The following is an 18788-nucleotide window of genomic DNA, read 5'->3' on the forward strand; positions in this document are numbered from 1 at the left end:
CTGCTCAAAAACAGCCATAGACAATACATCAATGAATGGGTGTAGCTGGGCTCCAGTGTCATTTCGGATGCTGAAATTTGAATTTCAAATAATTTTCATGTGTCATAAAATATTTTTTGTCTTTTAGTTTTTTCAGTCATTGAAACCATGTGAAAATCATTCTTCATTTGGGGCCATACAAGAATAGATGAGAAGCCAGATTTGCCCTCTGGGCTCTTATTTGCTGAACCCTACTTTAGGGAGTCTGGAACTTAATTGACTTGAGATATTGTGATTTTTAAATACTGTAGTCAACATGTTGCCTTGTTCAGTTTTAGGGCGAGAAAACAGCCCCTGAAAACTGCCTGGTGGGGAGGCACCCCAGGGGATGCCAGCAATGCCCAGGCCAGGGGCACTGGGGGTGACCCTGCATGTTTTCTATGGGGCGGGGCCTTCAACATCATCTGCAAAACCTCTGGCTTAAAAGGCCTCTCTGTTCCTGTCTATCCCTTCAGTGAGCCTCCCAGTTAATTCTAGACTCCTCTGTTGGTCCCTTGTATGGGAGGTTTGAGAAGCCAAAGGGCTGCAGGATAAAAGTATTTGAAAGATGTAATTTGGGAGGGTAAAAGCCCTGGGGGGATGGAGCTGGGGGTTCTGATTCACTCTGAGGCCTTGAGAGCCACAGGGAGCTGTGCAGGCGACTCTCCTGGGCTGAGAGGTGTTCCCATCATCCCCCGGGCTGAGAGGGGTTCCCGTCATCCCCTGGGCTGAGAGGTGTTCCCGTCATCCCCTGGGCTGAGAAGTGTTCCCGTCATCCCCTGGGCTGAGAGGTGTTCCCGTCATCTCCTGAACTGAGAGGTGTTCCCATGATCTCCTGGGCTGAGAGATGTTCCCATCAGAGGCACCGGCCAGGCCCCCGCCACAAGTGGAGGTGGGAGCTGGTTTCTGGTGTGGTCTGGAAAACACCAAAAAACTCAGAAGACCCCAGGTTGCTTCCTCAGGCCACCACCTGACACTTCCTCCTTAGAGTTCAGAAGGGATTTGATCAGTGTTTGCTAATCGTTCCAGGGAGGAAAGACCCTTCTAATTCAAATTTTGAGTGTCTCTGTAACGATAATTATATTTTTAAAATCTTTTGCTGAACAAAATATAGTGGGCTATATAATGCATTTTAAAATACATACACACTTGAAAATATAGTATTAAGTGTCACATATTCAGTAGTATATAATACTTGCTACCCATATGAACATGTGGATTCATGGGCAGTAATAATTCCAGAGTCCTCTGGGGTCTGTGATTCCAGGTTAGGAACACTGGATTGGGTAAGAAAAGTGAGAGGCGTGCACATGGCTAGCCTGGGAGTGAACCCACATGCCTCATTAGCGCACACCAGGGATGCGTTGGGGGATGTTTCATGAGAAACAGGAGATGTAGATTCTAGGCCAGGGCCATGAAGTTGGCTGGGACTTTGGAAATCTACATAAGGGTTTGGTGCCAATCACAAGCCCAGGAGGGCACAAGGCCTGGGGAATGGGGCTGCAGTCAGGCTCCTACTGCATGTTTGGACTGGGACTGGCTCAACAAGGATGCTTTTCCACCTTCGATCTATTCCTGTGATCCTCCCAACTTCAGTGTGGCCTCAGGGCCCATATCCAAGCCTGTCTCAGGGGGCTCTCCCCAGGCCACTCTGCAGTGGAGATGGAAACAGAAATGGGACCTAGCAGCCTTGCCCAGGCCTCTCTGGGCTTCCACGGAGTACAAAGAGGAGCCCCAAGGAGCGTCTCACTTTGACCTTGTTTCTCTCCTTATCTGACCTGACTCACTGCAGTGACATTTATCAGATGGAGAAGGACATTGCCGTGGAGCAAGAGAGGAATGCTCGCTACCGAACCCCTAAAATCTTGGAGCCCACAGCCTTCCAGGAACCCCCACCCAAGGTAAGCCAAGCCGTGGCCTCATGGATCCTGTGAGTCAAAGCAGAGCCAGGTCCCTGTCTGATCCTTGCCCCCCTTACTACACAGGCAGAATGCCCCCTACAGCCCTCTCTCAGTCCTTCACCCGGCATCCACCATCACTATCAGTGTGTCACATCAGTGCTCTGGCAGGTGGACTTAGAGATAGCAGCCACCTTGTGGGTCAAGAATCATTCCTCAAAAGTGTTCCCTGAGAGGCTAGGCTTGTCTTCTAGGTGTTTTCTTAGGAACAAATGAGATCCCCATGAGGACACATGGATGGGAAGTATCCTGGGTCTTTTAGGTCCAGTCCCTACATCTATACCCTCCATGGCCACCCTGAGCTCAGGAACCAGGGCCCTGCTGCCATTAGGTGGGTAGGTCTGAGAGGCCATGCCTGTCCTAGTCAACTGGAGCTGCTGCAACAAAAGGACCACAGACCAAGTGGCTTAAACAACAGATGTTTATCTCTCACAGTTCTGGAGGCTGGGAAGTCCAAGATCAAGGCGTTGGTTTCTTGTGAGGGCTCTCTGCCTGGCTTACAGACAACCACCTTCTCACTATGTTTTCACCTGGCAGACACAGAGTCATCTTTCTTTTTCTTCTTATGAGGGCACTAATCCTATCATGGGCTCCATCGTCATAACCTCATCGAACCCTAATTACCTCCAAAAACCTGCACTTCCTTAATACTATCACATTGGGGGTTCAGGCTTCAACATGCAGATCGAAAAGGAGGACAAATATTCAGTCCATAACAATGTCTGATCCCATCTAAGGCCTTTTCTCACTTGTCCCTCTTACCTGGCGTGTCCCACCCCTCCCCTCGGGCCTGGCTCAGTGTTCATCTCCTCCATGCGGCTTCTGTGAGTGCCCAAGCCCCTGGTGAGCTCGTACCTCTGCATGCCTGTGCTCTGGAGCTCTGACTTGGCGGGTGCTCCCACATATAGGGAGGCAACAATGTACCGATCATTAACCCTCCAATTAGCCATAGCCCCAGGAGGGCAGCGAGGTGGCTTCTTTGTACCCTCCACCACTCAGTAGATAATCAGTGCTCAATAAATGGATGCAAAAGGAGTTTCATGACAGCTTTGTCCCTCAACTTTCCTTCCTTCAGAACAAGTCTGAGGTGTCTTTGACCTGATGTTCCCCTTAGTGAGTTGTGTTCACTTAAGGAGAGGGACAGAGACTGACCCATCTGTGTTCTCTCTCCAGCCCAGCCGACCTAAGTACAGACCCCCTCCGCAAACCAACCTCCTGGCTCCGAAGCTGCAGTTCCAGGTAAAGATAGAACCAGACGATGGGAACTTCAGGTCTGCCTCTCATCCAGGTCCTTCCTGAAACTCCATTCTTGTGCCTTAGAGGAGCAGCTGTCACTCACTTGGGTGATGGAGATTGCCTAGGTTTACTCTTCTTTGGCATCCAGAACAGAATGCAGACTCAGATCACAAGAATTAAAATACTGGTCTCCCAGGCTGTGCTCAGCTGAGACCTGCCTTAAGCCCCATCCCTCTGTCTACAGCGTCTGCTGCTTTGTGTGCCTGCCTGCTGCTCTCTCCCCACATATAAGGCCTCCATGGCCTCCTTCCCAAAAGAAATCCCAGGGAATATTCCCCAGCAAATGGAGTGGTTCCATGGGGCTCCCCAAAGAGGCCCCATCCAGAACCTGGGTGGCCACTGAAGAGACAGCAGGGTTTTACCTGAGCTTTCTCCCAGCTCCATTATCCCCAACCATGACTTTCCCAAGCTGTGGGTCCCTGACCCTGAACGTCTCTGTTCTGTGTCTCTCTTGCCTCTAGGAGAGAGGGAGTCCAGTCTCCTCTTATTTCCTCTCTTGCATCCCCCAGCTCAGAGTCACTGCTCAAAAATCGATCCCCTCAACCACTAGAAATAATGTCCATTTAGTTGGTGCCCTTTAGAGAAAGGTGGTGTCCCATGGTCCTGTATTTGTTCTCAAGGAAATGCCTGAGTGCCAGAACAAGACCATCTAAGGACTAATAGGTAAATCCTCTTCATGTGAAGAGAAAGCTTGATTCAGAAGATGGAAACATTGTTCTGAAGAAAAAAAAAAGAAATATACCCATATGTGATATTTAAAACAGAGAGTTAGGTGGGGTGGCACACACCTGTAGTCCCGGCTACTAAGGAGGGTGAGATGGGAGGATTGATTGAGCTCAGGAGTTTGGGACTAGCCTGGGCAATATAGTGAGACCCCACCTCTAAAAGCAAAGAATAATAAAATTGTGATATAATTATTTTTTAATTTTAAAAAAATTCAAGGCAGCCATGGTGGCATGCATCTGTAGTCCCAGCTATGTGGGAGGCTGAGGCAGGAGGATCGCTTGAGGCCAAGAGTTTAAGGCTGCAGTGAGCTATGATCATACCACTGCATCCCAGCCTGGGCAGCAGAGCAAGAGCCTGTCTGAATTTTTAAAAAATAATTCATACATATCTCTATAAATCGGTGTGTTAACCACATCAGTCAGTTTGTCTTGTAACTGAAACTTAACTGTTTTCTAAAGAGTCCTGAGGGAGGAACCCTGGTCTCAGTGGGTCAGTAACCAGCGTGGACCCCACTGTGTGCAGAGCATCGTAGGGGAATGTTAGATGAATGAGAGGCCACGCTGCTCCACCATCTCTCTCGGAGCAATGGAAGGCCCATGTCGTGTTCTTTATTAACTCCTGGAGAGCAAGCCCTATCCCCCATGGTGCTCATGTGTGGTTTCTTTGTGCTCATGTTTGTAGCAGCTAATTGTCCACCTTCTCGCTTTGTCCCGTGCCTTGTGCTTCTTTGCTTTTCCTGAATAGGTCCCTGAGGGTCTGTGTGCCAGCTCTCCTACGCTCACCAGCCCTATGGAGTATCCATCTCCCGTTAACTCACTGCACACCCCACCTCTCCACCGGCACAATGTCTTCAAACGCCACAGCATGCGGGTAAGAGGGCTCTGCATGCTGGTCCCTGCCCAGACTGAGGAGGCTGCTGGAGGGAGGTGGCCGGGGACACTGGAAACCCCACGTCCTCAGCTCAGGAGGGCCCTCCCTGCTCCCCTGCACCAGTCAGGCCACCAAGCAGGAACTCTCTGACTTCCTTCCTTTTGCAAACACATCAGAGGATGGCGGCCACACCAGGCCCTGCTCTGGAGGACACCAGCTGGACCTGACCTGTCCTTGGCCATGCTGGTGCTATGGCTGGAGATATACAAATCTCTCCCTCTCCTGAGCCCCAGGGGTAGGGAGATCCCTGGCAGCATGGAGGCTCCTAGGCAGAGCACAGCACAGCTTAGTGGTGCTTGAGAGTAAAGGATCCTTCCTGCCTGATGGCTTTGGGTGTGAAATCTCTCCTCAGTCAAAGGAAAGGCTTCCTTGTGGCTTTTTTCCCTTCTGCTTTTGTTCAGGTTGCTGCTGGGTGAGGAGTTGAGGGTTAGTGGGAATACAGGCTCATTAACTGGCTAGAGCAGGGGCCTAAGCCACCTCTCTTGTTAGCTCTTTGTCACTGGGTGTTGTTAACTGCTGGTGAAGCCCCAAGTGCTTCATGGCTGGCTTCTGATTGTCAAGTCTTGTGTGAAAAAGACACTTTTGCTTATAACCAGATGCCCACTGGTCACCAACCACCTTCTTCCATACAAATGGCCCCTGGTGGTCAGTTGCCATGAACGCTTGATCTATGTTACTAAACCAACTAAAACACACTAAAACACTTATTTTAGCTCTAACTCTGCATACATGCATAGTATTTCAGGCTCACTGAACATGACTAAACTTTTTTTTTTTTGAAAAAATTAGACGTTTATCATAACATATTTGGAAGATACAGGCAAGTATGCTGATATTACTTTCGTGCCATTATGCTTAATTTAGTAGAATTTTGAAATGAGCATGATAACTTAGAATTCCAGGCACTAAGATTTTTTTGTGAAATAAATTTTCCTCTGACCTACCTCGTGTTTCTCTTTTATATTAATTTAACCAATTTCTGTCTTTGCCTATGCTTAACAATAATAAAACTACATTTTTAAGCATGTGCTATAATTTAGGCCGTGTTCAGTTCCTCCACCCTCCTGCCTTTGACTCTCTATTCATAATTGATTGTTTGAGTAAGTTTTGCTTTAAATTGTGTTATTTGAGAATGAAGCTATTTGCACATTTGAGGGGTAGCATTGCGTTTATCCAATTCCTGCTTCTCCACAAGGACCTTGTTCAGTTCCATAAAGAGATTGTGTAGTAGGAAAAAAGACCTTTTGTATCAGGGCTTTAGAAGTAATTGCCACGAGGAAAATCTGCCTAAAAGAACATAATGAGCATGTCTTTAAATAAACAAACCCAAAAAAGTTAAAAGCATAAGCTCCATTTTATGACACAGATCAGAAACACTGAGAAAGTCTCTTCCAGGTAGAATGCTGAGAAGGTATAATAGGCTCCTCACAAAGCATTTGGAAGCATTTAACAAAAATTCAGAGGTGGTTTTCCCAGAAAAACAACTTTTCTACTGAGTGGCTCTATAGCCTGACTCATCAGGGAGTCTGTGGGATGCCATACCAGCATTGGGATGGCAGCAGTCTCTCTCTTGAAGACCTCACAATTGAGCTTTAAAAATAATACAATTCAAGGCTGGGCACGGTGGCTCATGCCTGTGATCCCAGCATTTTGGGAGGCCAAGGCAGGTGGATCACTTGATGTCGGGAGTTTGAGGCCAGCCTGGCCATCATGGTGAAACCCCGTCTCTACTAAAAATACAAAAAATTAGTCAGGTGTGGTAGTGTACACCTGTAATCCTAGCTACTCGGGAGGCTGAGGCAGGAGAACACTTGAACCCGGGAGGCAGAGGTTGCAGTGAGCTGAGATCACACCACTGCACTCCAGCCTGGGCAACAGAGCAAAACTCTGTCTCAAAAAAATAAATAAAATAAAATAAAAATAAAAATAATACAATTCAATAAACAGTACGGCTTGCTGTGACTGGTGGACGCTGTCCTCGGTGCTGAAGGAGGGAGGCTCTGCTTTCAAAGCGCTTACAGTCGACCAGAAGGATCAGGCCAGGTACACACTTACCTGTGATGCAAGCCAGAAGGTCGTGGGTATCACAAAGTGGGAGTTCAGAGAGGAGGATAACCCTTTCCAGCTTCTATTTAAAAGCTGGGCCTTGAAAGATGGGAAAGATGTGGACAGGAGGAAACTGAGATTCAGGAAATAGAAGAGGCAGAGGCTTCAGTAGGAGCCAAGACTGAGTGGTGGGAAACCACAGGACAAGTGCAACAACTGTTGGACTACAACAGGAAGGGTACTTGTGGATGTTGACATAAGGCCAACAGATGGGTCATAGCCAAATTATGGAAGGTGTCACGACTTACAAGAGTCATTTTAAAACACCATGAGTACCCAATTCCTTTTAAGAATAGAATGTAATTAGCAATGTAAGTATCCATTATCTAATAAGAATATTGGAGATGCATTTCAGCAAAACCAACCTCAAAGAGATTCCATTTTTTTAAGTGTTCATTTTTCTCCTTGAGTTTTATTATGAAATTGGAAGGCATCAGGATGTCTCCTAATCTGTGTTTGTTAAAATACGTGGTATGATCAGGCCTGGGGCATGCTAGGCATTTTAGTGGTGGAATCTTCTCTCAACACTTATAAACTTACAAATACTTATAAATGCTTGTAGAATTTTCTTGATTCTAGTAACGCATCCCACTGGTACTTAACCAGTATATTAAGTACCATACTGATATGAAGAGTACTGGTACCATATTCTTCCTTAACCCATACATTTTTCTCACATCCAGAAATCCCTAGCTCTATATTTAGAACTTTTGACACTGAGTTCCTGTTTGTCACTATTTGTCAACAGCCTGGGGCAGCCATGCCATTGTGTCTGCAGGTGTTGACATTTAACTGGGGATTTTTATGGCCTTAAAATGTCCTCATTTTGGAGTATCAGCATCTGATCAACAAAACCTATTTCATTTTTATCAATTCCATGATTATAAAATACTCTTAAATGCTGGAATCTGTTTTCCTAAAATAAAGTCTAGCTCAGTGGTTCTCAGCTAAGTTGTTTTCCCTCTCAGAGGACATTTGACAATGTCTGGAGGCATTTTTGTTACAACTGGGGAGGTGCTATAGGCATATATTGTGGGGAGACCAGAGATGCTGCTCAGCATCCTACAATGTACAGGAAATTGTCCTGGAAATAAAGACTTGTCTGGTTCCAAATGTCAACAGTGCTCAGGTTGTGGAGCCCTGGTCTAACCAGTATTTACTTAACCTCATGAGAACAAGAATATTGCACAGTTTAAAATCACTGTCCTCCCAGCACCCAGCCCTGCCACATAGTAGTTGCTTAATAAATAATTGTTGAATAGATTAATGAATAAAGAATATTTCAGCAAGAAACCTAACTTGTGGGGAAACGTGTGATTAGAAATTGAGGTTAGTAATTGAAGCTCAGTGTGCACTAAGTAAAACATCCCAATATAACCACTTTTAAACCATATTGTAATATTCAAGTGTGTTTTGTAGAGCTTAGTGAGGAAAGTCTTTTAAGAGGCTTGGTAGGGATTATTGCTTGCTAAAAGTAGATAGAGATAATTGTTAGCATCTTCTGCAAGTGACTTGTATGCAAATGGCCACTTCAAAGGCAAGGAACTGAGAGACCTGCCAGCTTAGATGTCACAGAAAAATCCTGCCCTAGCAAAGGCAACTCCTGGGCTTTGTGCAATGAAAAGGATGCCAATAATATTCCTCCTCCATCTGTCCAGGAGGCCAGGGTCACCATGTGCTGCACAACAAGAGAAAAATAGTTTAGAGGCACTGAGCAGATATTTATACAAATGAACCATGGGGGAAGATTGAAGGAAAATAGGAAGACATGGAATACTTTCTATTTAGGAACTAGCAGCTAAAACTATGAATAGGTCTAATGCCCTAGAGGTAAGTTAAGGCAAGAGTTAGATTACTAGATCTAGGGAGAGGAAACATTTATCTTATCTCTATCAAACTATATTTCTTTGAATTTTGTTTTTCATGTTATCTATTAGTTCATGCATTTCTTCTAATCATTGGTTAAATAACTCAAGCTATGATTGCATTTATCTTATCTCTGTAGTGCTGTATTTCATGAAATTTTGTTCCTATTTTATCCCTTAGCTCATGCATTTCTCCTAACATTTAGTTAAATAACCCAAGCTATTATCTTAATAAAGAGTATGTCTTAATAGGAAGGCATGATTGGTGGGTGCATGCTGTTGCTTGTTCTCTCAGGCTCTGCTCATTCATGGACACACGTGGGACTGCACACCGTGAGGCTAGAGGCAGCACCCCTGTCTCTCAAAGCTTCCAGACCTGCCACCTTGGTCCTTAGGTGGAGATAGCATCAGAACGGTGTGATGCTCTCCAACTAAGCAGAGCCAGCCCCTTGGAAACCCTTTGGATGCTTTTAGTAGATTTTAAAGTAGATTTTAATAGACTTTAATAGGTTTTCTTTTTTAAATCTATTAAATGACAACAACCATCACAAACACTGAGATAATAGTTTTCTTTTTTAAATCTATTAAATGACAGCAACCATCACAAATACTGAGATAATAGTAGAGCAGTCACTTGATAAAATATCATGAGCAGATCATGTAATCATTTGAATACAGCACATGTTGAGCAATATGGGTTCTTGGGTTTGGTATCACATTGCAACGCAGGCACATGCTTCGGGTTGATACCCAGTAACCATCTGCACATATAGCTCTGGGTTTCAGAACAAACTTATGAGAAAAAAGCAGCTGGCCGGGCCAAGGCTTGCTGCTGCCATGAAGTTCTTCAGAGGACTGTCCCTGCCTGAGTCTGAGAGCAGGGCTCATTGCATCCTCTCCCTTCTCTCTGCTGTCCTCCTAGGAGGAGGACTTCATCCGACCCAGCAGCCGAGAAGAGGCCCAGCAGCTGTGGGAGGCCGAGAAGATCAAGATGCGACAAATCCTGGACAAGCAGCAGAAGCAGATGGTGGAGGACTACCAGTGGCTCAGGCAGGAGGAGAAGTCCCTGGTGAGCACCCCAGGAAGGATGTCGGTGCCCTGCACCCATCTGTGTCCTCTTCCACCTCCCCAGGTGGCTGGGGCAAGGGTCCCCTGCATTCTTGGTGCTTTCAGCTCCAGAATTCTAAGTCCTTTGCTCTTGTTTCTTCCTCTGCAGGACCCCATGGTTTATATGAATGATAAGTCCCCATTGGTGAGTCGCCAGTAGAGGCCTCTTCCTTCATGCCAAGGCCTGGGAAGGCCTCGTCCACCATAGGACCCCACCCTTGCTCCTACCCCCGGGCCTGCCCAGCTCCTCCTCAGTGGCTTCCCGTGTTGGGAGGGTGTCTTTTCCTTTTCCGCCAACACCTACGTGGCCCTTTTCCTGAAGTCTCCTGTGATTGCACCCTTAACGCTGTCTGTGGCCCTCCCCAAGGCCCCTCGGCCTCCCAGAATGGTAGCTTTGGGTCACAAGCTGCTCCCAGAAGCACCCCTGACCCCACGGCTATAATCTCTAAACACACAGTGGAGGGACTGGGGAATGGGTAACAGGGGAGGGGGTTGTCTCCAGAGCCGCATGAGTGACGTTCACGCTCTCTTTCCTCCTTCCTCCAGACGCCAGAGAAGGAGGTCGGCTACAGTGAGTGTTCCCGCCCTTCTTCGGGGGGTTTCCGCTTGGCACCTTGCTCAGAACCACCATCCTTGCCCACCGCCCAGGGCAGGGAGCAGAAGAGTCTGTCTGCGTTTCCTGCAGCATCAGCTGTGATTTAATTCAGAGCACGTGGGGTGGGCCAGCTTCTCCTCCACTCCCTCCACCCCATTCCTCTCCCTGCCCAGCGCCCTGCCCATCTCTCTCTCAGCGGCCACATCCTCAGGCCCCTCCTCAAGTCATCCCCCTCCCACATTAGTTTGGATGAGTTGGGAATTCTCTCTTCCTTATTTCCTGCTCTGTCAGAGGCTCCTGCGGGGAAAGTTAAGCAGTGCCACCTGCCTCTCCCAGTTCAGATTCATCTTCTGTAGGCCTGAGGGACAGAGGAGAGAAAGTGGGAGGGGCAGCTGAGCCCTCAGGCTCTCTCTGGAAGACCCTGTTGAAGGCAGGGAGGGAAGAGCCAGCAGTAAGCCCGGGACCTGGAGGGGTGGCACTGAGGAGGAGCAGGATGACAGCAGTCACAGAACTGGACACAAGTCAGACATGGGCCTGGGACCATTTATTATCTTCTGAGGTACAAGGTGGTTAAGTAACTTGTCCAAAGTCACACAGCTAATAGTTAGCAAAGCTCAGATTTGAACCCAAGTCTTCTGACTTTAGGGTCCCTTCTGAGCTCACTCTCTTATCTTACAAATGAAAATTAAGGCCCTGGGAGTGTGAGCTGCCTGGGGTGGTCGCAGAGCTCTTTGGTGGCAGAGGTGAGAATAGAAGGCCAGGTGTGATGGCTCACACCTGTAATCCCAGCACTTTGGGAGGCTGAAGTGGGAGGATCACTTGAGCACAGGAGTTTGAGACTGGCTTGGGCAACATAGCAAGACCTCATCTCTACAAAAGTTTAAGAATATTAGGCATGGTGATGCATGCCTGCAAGCCCAGCTGCTCAGGAGGCCGAGGCAGGAGGATTGCCTGAGCCTAGAAGGTTGAGGCTACAGTGAGCTGTGATCACACCACTGTGCTCCAGCCACGGTGACAGAGCAAGCCCTGTCTCAAAAAAAAAAAAAAAAAAAAAATGGAACAAAGTGTGCTGAGTGGACTTGTGTATGTCTTTGCTCTTCAAAGTGGGAGTGAATAGCATGCTTCTGCTGCAATTTTGCTTCCTTCAGCCCCAAACACTCCGGGAAAACCATTAGAGAATCCACACAAATTTACTCCATGAGCTGCTGTCTCCCCAGGGCGGGGGCACCACAGGCACCTGCTGGCTTCAGAGAGAGGTTTCTTCCCTTCAGATTACCCAGCACTGTCCCTCAGGCCTTGTGTCCGTCAGGCAGGAACCCCAAGCCAGAGCTGGGGCACCACTGCAATCCCCCCATCTTGCTGGGACTTTGCCTTTTTCTTCCTATAAAAGGGACAACAGTGCTGTCCCTGACGACTGCGAAACCAGAGAGACCAGGAGGTTCTTTCTCCTTCCTGCTTCCTGGATTCAGAGTTAATTTCCCTGAGGTCTCCTGGTGGTAGAGGGGAGGGGGTTCATTTGATGTCAGCAGGTACGAAGGGAAGGGTTGGAGTGCTGAGAACTGCCCCCCACTTGCTGTTCTTTTTGTTGCAGTGGAGTTCACAGGGCCCCCACAGAAGCCCCCAAGGCTGGGCGCGCAGGTATGTGTTGGCTCCGCTGAAACTGATAAGAAATGAGAGTGAGAGTTGCACAAGACTGAAGACCATGGACTATGAAAGCTTCACAGTTCTCAGAATGCAGTGCAGTGTCCTCATTATACAGATGAAGCCCGGGGCAGGGGGAGTGGGGTGGGGTGCCTTGCCTAAGGCCACACAGCTAATTCATGAAAAAGCAAGAGGAAGAACCAATCTCCCACCCTTCATCCCCCTCCCAGACTTGGAGTAGAACTCCCTGGTCCAGCCTCAGGGAAAGGGATGTGGGTTCCCTCCCTCTTCTGAGCCTCCTCACTTGGTTTCCATTTTTCTTACATCCATCTGGGGTGGTGCTGGCTTTCTTTCCTCTGGAACAGTGATTCTCAGCCTTGGCTGTCCATTACAATCACCCAAGGAACTTTGAAACCCTCTGCACAGGCCAGGTGCAGTGGCTCACACCTTTAATCCCAGCACTCTGGGAGGCCATGGCAGGAGGATTGCTTGAGCCCAGGAATTCAAGACCAGCCTGGGCAATATAGCAAGAACCCGTCTTTACTAAAAATTGTTTTTAAAAATTAACTGGACTTGGTGGCATGCCTGCTACTCAGGAGACTGAGGCGGGAGGATTGCTTGAGCCCAGGAGGTCAAGGCAGCAGTGAGCTATGACTGTGCCATTATACTCCAGGCTGGGCAACAGAGTGAGACCCTGTCTCTTCAAAGAAAAAAAGCCTACCTGCACCCTATGTCCAGGCGGTGGTTCTATTAGTCTGTTGTGAGGCTACCACCAGTATTTGTTAAGGCTCCCTGGCTGGAAACTGCCCCAGAAGTGGACAGGGGCATTGCATCATGGGACAGGGCATGATTGTTCTAGAGAATAGTCCTTTCAAATCGGGCTGGTGGTGGAGGTGGCCGCAGTAGTGCCTGCCCAGGAGAGAATGGTGCCACGCTCTGGCTCTCCTCCACTCACTGGCCACCTGTGTCTTCCCCTCAGTCCATCCAGCCCACAGCTAACCTGGACCGGACCGATGACCTGGTGTACCTCAATGTCATGGAGCTGGTGCGGGCTGTGCTGGAGCTCAAGAATGAGCTCTGTCAGCTGCCCCCCGAGGGCTATGTGGTGGTGGTGAAGGTGAGAGTAGGGCCGGGTCGGGGAGGTGGAGGCAGCTCAACTCCGCCCTGAAGGAAGGAGAACTGCGCTTCCTGTTGGCTGGCCCAGCAGATCCTGTTAGAGCAAACTGGGCCAGGGGAACTGAGTCCCAGGCCACTCATGGGGCCAAGCACCACCCCAGGAGAGCTCTCCCCAGGGGAAACCTGGCTGTCTCCAAAAGCCACGAGTGGCAGCCATCCTGCCCCTTTCTCTCCTCAGAACGTGGGGCTTACCCTGCGGAAGCTCATCGGGAGCGTGGACGATCTCCTGCCTTCCTTGCCGTCGTCTTCACGGACAGAGGTGAGTGTCCTATCCCAGACAGCGCCATAGGCTGTTGCTTTGCTCCTGCACCCCCACCTGTTCCTGCTTATGCTTCCATGAGAGGCTCACGAGGGCTGCCTGGGCAACATCATGTCTGTCCACTGAGTCCCCACCAGGTGGGTTCTGTGTGGCTCATCCCATCAGCTACCACCAGAGGGCTGAGAGGGCACCCAGGGACCTGGCCAGATGCTAGTGGGGATTTCCTAGTTCAGGTCTCCAGATGATGGCAGTGAATTCTTACTGAGGTTATGCTAAAGGGGACACACCTTCCTTTCCCCCCTCCTATTATCGTTTGTCTGGTTGCCTTGCCGTCTGTGTTAAGATTAACATGGATGAGTCATAGAAATAGCACTTCAGGTTTCTTTAATTATTTAATCTGATTTTCTTTATTTAAATGAGAAGCAATCACTGAAAATCAAAACAAGAGTCTTGGTGCTCCACGAGATGGTACCTGCGGTAGGGAGAGTAAAGGCCCCCAAAGATGTCCACATCCTAAGCCCTGGCACCTGGAAACATGCCCCCTTCCATGGCAAAAGAGACTTTGCAAATGTGATAAAGTTAAGAACCTTGAGATTGGGAGATTGTGCTCAGTTATCAGACTGGGCCCAGTGTTGTCACAGAGATCCCGGGATCAGGGGTCCTGATCTTACAGGGCTCTCTGTGACAACACTGGCTGGGCGTGGCAACTCACATCTAGAATGCCAACCTGTGGGGAGGCCAAGGCAGGTGAATTGCTTGAACTCAGGAGTTTGAGACCAGCCTGGTCATCATGGCAAAACCATACAAAAATTAGCTGGGTGTGGTGTCCTGTGCCTGTAGTCCCAGCTGCTCAGAAGGCGGAGGTGGGAGGATAGACTGAGCCTAGGAGGTGGAGGCTGCAGTGAGCCGTGGTCACACCACTGCACTCCAGCCTGGGCAGCAGCGACACCCTATCTCAAAACAATAAATAAATAAAACAAGAGGGAGGCAGTGTGTGACAAGAGACACACGGTCAGAGTGACAGATGTGATGGATGAAGGAGGTCGCAGGCTAAGGAAGGCGGCAGCCTCTTGGAGCTGGAGAAGGCAAGGAACAGGTTCTCCTCTGGAGCCTCCAGGGAGAACCAGCCCTGTGGCCACTTTGACTTTAGCCCAGTTGGACCCACTTCAGACTTCTGCCCTTCAGAACTATAAGACAGTAAATCTGTGCTGTTTTGCGCCACTAAATTTCTGGTAATTAGTTGCCAAAGCCATAGGCACACAATACAGTGCCATGGGACGTTTGTTGGTTGTCCGCCTGGAGCCCTTTGATCCCCTGCTTCCCAGCGGCCAGCCCTGCGGCACAGATGACTACCACATCCCGCCACTGTCCCTACTGTCAGTGGCTGCCCAAGGCAGGAGAAGGCAGGAGAGTTTGGGCCAATTCCTGGCCTCTCTCTCAGGGGCAGTGACAACCCATGCAGGAGCCCTAGGTGGGGCTGTGGGGCTGTCTCATCTCAGTTAAGAGCTCCTTACCCTTGGGATGCCAACCCATTCATTCATTCATCTACTTCATTTGTAAATACCTCTTGGGCACCAGCTACGAACAGGCACACCTCATTTTATTGCACTTTGCTTTCATTGCACTTCCCAGATATCTCATTTTTCACAAATTGAACATCTGTGGCAACCGTACAATGAGCAAGCATATTGGTACCATGTTTCCAACAGCACGTGCTCACTTTGTGTCTCTTCACATTTTGGTAATTCTCACAATATTTCAAACGTTTTCAGTATGATTATAACTGTTATGGTTGGTGATTGGTGATCGGTGATCAGCGATGTTAGTATTGTAATCATTTTGAGGGGCCATCATAAACTGTGCCCACAGAAGACTTATCAATAAATGTTGTGTGTGTTCTGACTGCTCCTCCGACCATCCATTCCCCTATCCTCTCTCCTTGGGCCTCCCTTTTCCCTGGGACACAACAATATTGAAATTAGGCCATTTAATAACCCTACAGTGGTCTCTGCATGTTCTAGTAAAAGGAAGAGTCGCCCACCTCTCACTTTAAATCAAAAACTAGAAATGATTAAGCTGCGTGAGGAAGGCATGTTGAAAGCCAAGATAGGCCAAAAAGCAGGCCTCTTGTCCCAGTTAGCCATGTTGTGAATGCAAAGGAAAAGTTAGCTACTCCGGTGAACACATGAATGATAAGAAAGTGAAACAACCTTATTGCTGATATGGAGAAAGTTGGAGTGGTCTGGATAGAAGATCAAGCCAGCCACAACATCCCCTTTTCCCAAAGCCTAATCCAGAGCAAGGCCTTCAATTCTATGAAGGCTGAGAGAGGTTCAGGGAGTTGCAGAAGAAAAGTTGGAAGCTAGCAGAGGTTGGTTCATGAGGTTTAAGGAAATAAACCACCTCTGTAATATAAAAGTGCAAGGTGAGGCAGCCAGTGCTGATGGAGAAGCCACAGCAAGTTCTCCAGAAGATCTAGCTAAGATCATTGATGAAGATGGCTCCACTAAACCACAGATTTTTCAGTGTAGATGAACGACTTTCTATTGGAAGCAGATGCCATCTAGGACTTTCATAGCTAGAAGAGAAGTCAATGCCTGGCTTCAAAGCTTCAAAGGACAGGCTGACTCTCTTGTTAGGGGCTAATGCCGATTGAAGCCAGCGCTCATTGGCCATTCTGAAAACCTTAGGGCTCTTAAGAATTAACCTAAATCTACTTTTCTTATGCTCTATAAATGGAACAATGAACCCTCGATGACCGCACATCTGTTTACAGCATGTTTTACTGAATATCATAAGCCCACTGTTGAGGATTAATGCTCAGAGAAAAAAAAAGAGATTATCTTCAAGTATTACTACTCATTGACAATGCCTCTACTCAAGAGCTCAGATGGAGATATAGAAGAAGATTAATGTTTTCACTGCATCCATTCTGCAGCCCATGGATCAAGGAGTAATTTCTACTTTCAACTTCTATTATTTAAGAAATACATTTCTAAGGCCATGGCTGCCATAGATAGTGATTTCTCTTATGGATCTGACTAAAGTTCATTGAAAATATTTTGGAAAGGACTTACCATTCTAGATAATATTAGGAACATTTGTGATTCATAGGAAGAGGTCAAAATATCATTAACCATTTGGAAGAAGTTGATTCCAACCCTCATGGATGATTTTGAGAGGTTCAAGGCTTCAGTGGATGGCTGAGTGGTGGCTCATGCCTATAATCTCAGCACTATGGAAGGCTGAGGTGGGAGGATCAGCTGAGGTCAGGAGTTTGAGACCAGTCTGGCCAACATGGTGAAACGCCATCTCTACTAAAAATACAAAAATTAGCCAGGCATAGTGGCAAGTGCCTGTAATCCCAGCTACTCAGGAGACTGAGGCAAGAGAATTGTTTGAACCCAGGAGGTGGACGTTGCAGTCAGTTGAAGTTGCACTACTGCACTCCAGCCTGGGCGACAGGAGCAAAGCTCAGTCTCAGAAAGAAAAAAAAAAAGATCAGATTCGCATTTTAGAAAGCATAAGGGGATGTTTCCATGAAGGGATGGTCAGGCTGGGCCTACACAGGGTCGGCTGGGGTCTGAGATGTCAGTCCTTGTAGACCTGACTCCACCCTGCACCAGGTGTTGCATTCAGCCCACTCCTAAGTCTGATTTGCTTCCAGGGAACTTCTGATTGCCTTGGCCAGCATACAGGTGGACACCTCTGTGACTTCCCTATCCTCCAGGCATAGACTTTGTGGCCCCTCAACCTGTCCTGTGTGATCTTCCTACAGATCGAGGGCACCCAGAAACTGCTTAACAAAGACCTGGCAGAGCTCATCAACAAGATGCGGCTGGCCCAGCAGAACGCCGTGACCTCCCTGAGTGAGGAGTGCAAGAGGCAGATGCTGACGGCTTCACACACCCTGGCCGTGGACGCCAAGAACCTGCTCGACGCTGTGGACCAGGCCAAGGTTCTGGCCAATCTGGCCCACCCGCCTGCAGAGTGACGGAGGGTGGGGGCCACCTGCCTGCATCTTCCGCCCCTGCCTGCCATGTACCTCCCCTGCCTTGCTGTTGGTCATGTGGGTCTTCCAGGGGGAAGGCCGAGGGGAGTCACCTTCCCTTGCCACTTTGCACGACTCCCTCTCCCCACCCCTACCCCAGGCTGTACTGCTCAGGCTGCAGCTGGACAGAGGGGACTCTGGGCTACGGACACAGGGTGAGGGTGACAAAGATGGCTCGGAGGGGGCACTGCTGCTGCCTGGCCACTCCTCCCTACGCCAGCCTGGTCCGTGCAGGGGGCTCCTGGGGGTGGGGGAGTGTCACGCGGTGCCCCTAGCTTTATCTATGGACATGGCAGGCCGATTTGGGAACCAAGCTATTCCTTTTCCTTCCTCTTCGGCCCTCAGATGTCCCCTGATGCACAGAGAAGCTGGGGAGAAGCTTTGTTTTGGGGGTCAAGCAGCCAGTGAGATGAGGGATGGGCCTGGCATTCTTGTACAGTGTATATTGGAATTTATTTAATGTGAGTTTGGTCTGGACTGACAGCATGTGCCCTCCTGAGGGAGGACCTGGGGCATAGTCCAGGAACAACCTAATTGGGAGTCCAGGCACAGGACGCTGTGTTGTCAGCAAACCAAGCATCAGAGGGAAGAAGCAGAGAGATGCGGCCAAGATAGGACCTTGGACCAAATCCACTCTCTTCCTGCCCCTCTTTCTCTCTCTTCCTTTACTTTCCCTTTCTTCTCTTCCCTCTTTTCTTACTCCTCCTTTTTCTCCCCCCGAGCCCCGTTCTCATCTGCACCCCATTTTCTCGCGTGTTTGCATAAACATTCTTTTAACTTCTTTCTATTTGACTTGTGGTTGAATTAAAATTGTCCCATTTGCTTTGCGGTTTGTTTTGTTTGTTTGATCCGCCCTTTGTGGGAGAATGGGGACTGTGAGCCAAGCCTTGGAAGAAACCGATTGTGTTCATGTTGGACGGAGATCAAGGGCCGTCCAGCGCTGGGCATCGGCCAAGGAGGGACAAACGGCGATGCCCGGCAGTGAGTCAGGGGTGTGCGCTGGCCTCTTTGCCCTTGCAGGGGCCGTGGGGGGCGACTTTCCAGGAGGGACCCAGAGCAG

General features: G+C 48.7%; 1 protein-coding gene across 3 annotated transcripts in view; it reads left to right on the plus strand.

The window, feature by feature from the left end:
* PTK2B (protein tyrosine kinase 2 beta) overlaps positions 1–18554 on the plus strand; it is a 135657-nt gene extending 117103 nt beyond the window's left edge. The window contains exons 23-32 of one of the 3 annotated variants that reach the window (XM_025394493.1): positions 1811–1919; positions 3150–3215; positions 4743–4868; positions 9822–9968; positions 10116–10151; positions 10553–10577; positions 12193–12239; positions 13222–13359; positions 13597–13677; positions 17456–18551. In XM_025394493.1, coding sequence (XP_025250278.1) covers positions 1811–1919; positions 3150–3215; positions 4743–4868; positions 9822–9968; positions 10116–10151; positions 10553–10577; positions 12193–12239; positions 13222–13359; positions 13597–13677; positions 17456–17671 — 991 coding nt within the window. In that variant the 3' untranslated portion in view covers positions 17672–18551. Of the gene's footprint in view, positions 1–1810; positions 1920–3149; positions 3216–4742; positions 4869–9821; positions 9969–10115; positions 10152–10552; positions 10578–12192; positions 12240–13221; positions 13360–13596; positions 13678–17455 lie in introns of all 3 variants that reach the window. The other 2 variants (XM_025394491.1, XM_025394494.1) reach the window with 2 other exon arrangements.
* The last annotated feature ends 234 nt before the right edge of the window (positions 18555–18788 follow it).

The sequence above is a fragment of the Theropithecus gelada genome, chromosome 8 (assembly GCF_003255815.1).
Source record: "Theropithecus gelada isolate Dixy chromosome 8, Tgel_1.0, whole genome shotgun sequence".
Taxonomy (NCBI): domain Eukaryota; kingdom Metazoa; phylum Chordata; class Mammalia; order Primates; family Cercopithecidae; genus Theropithecus; species Theropithecus gelada.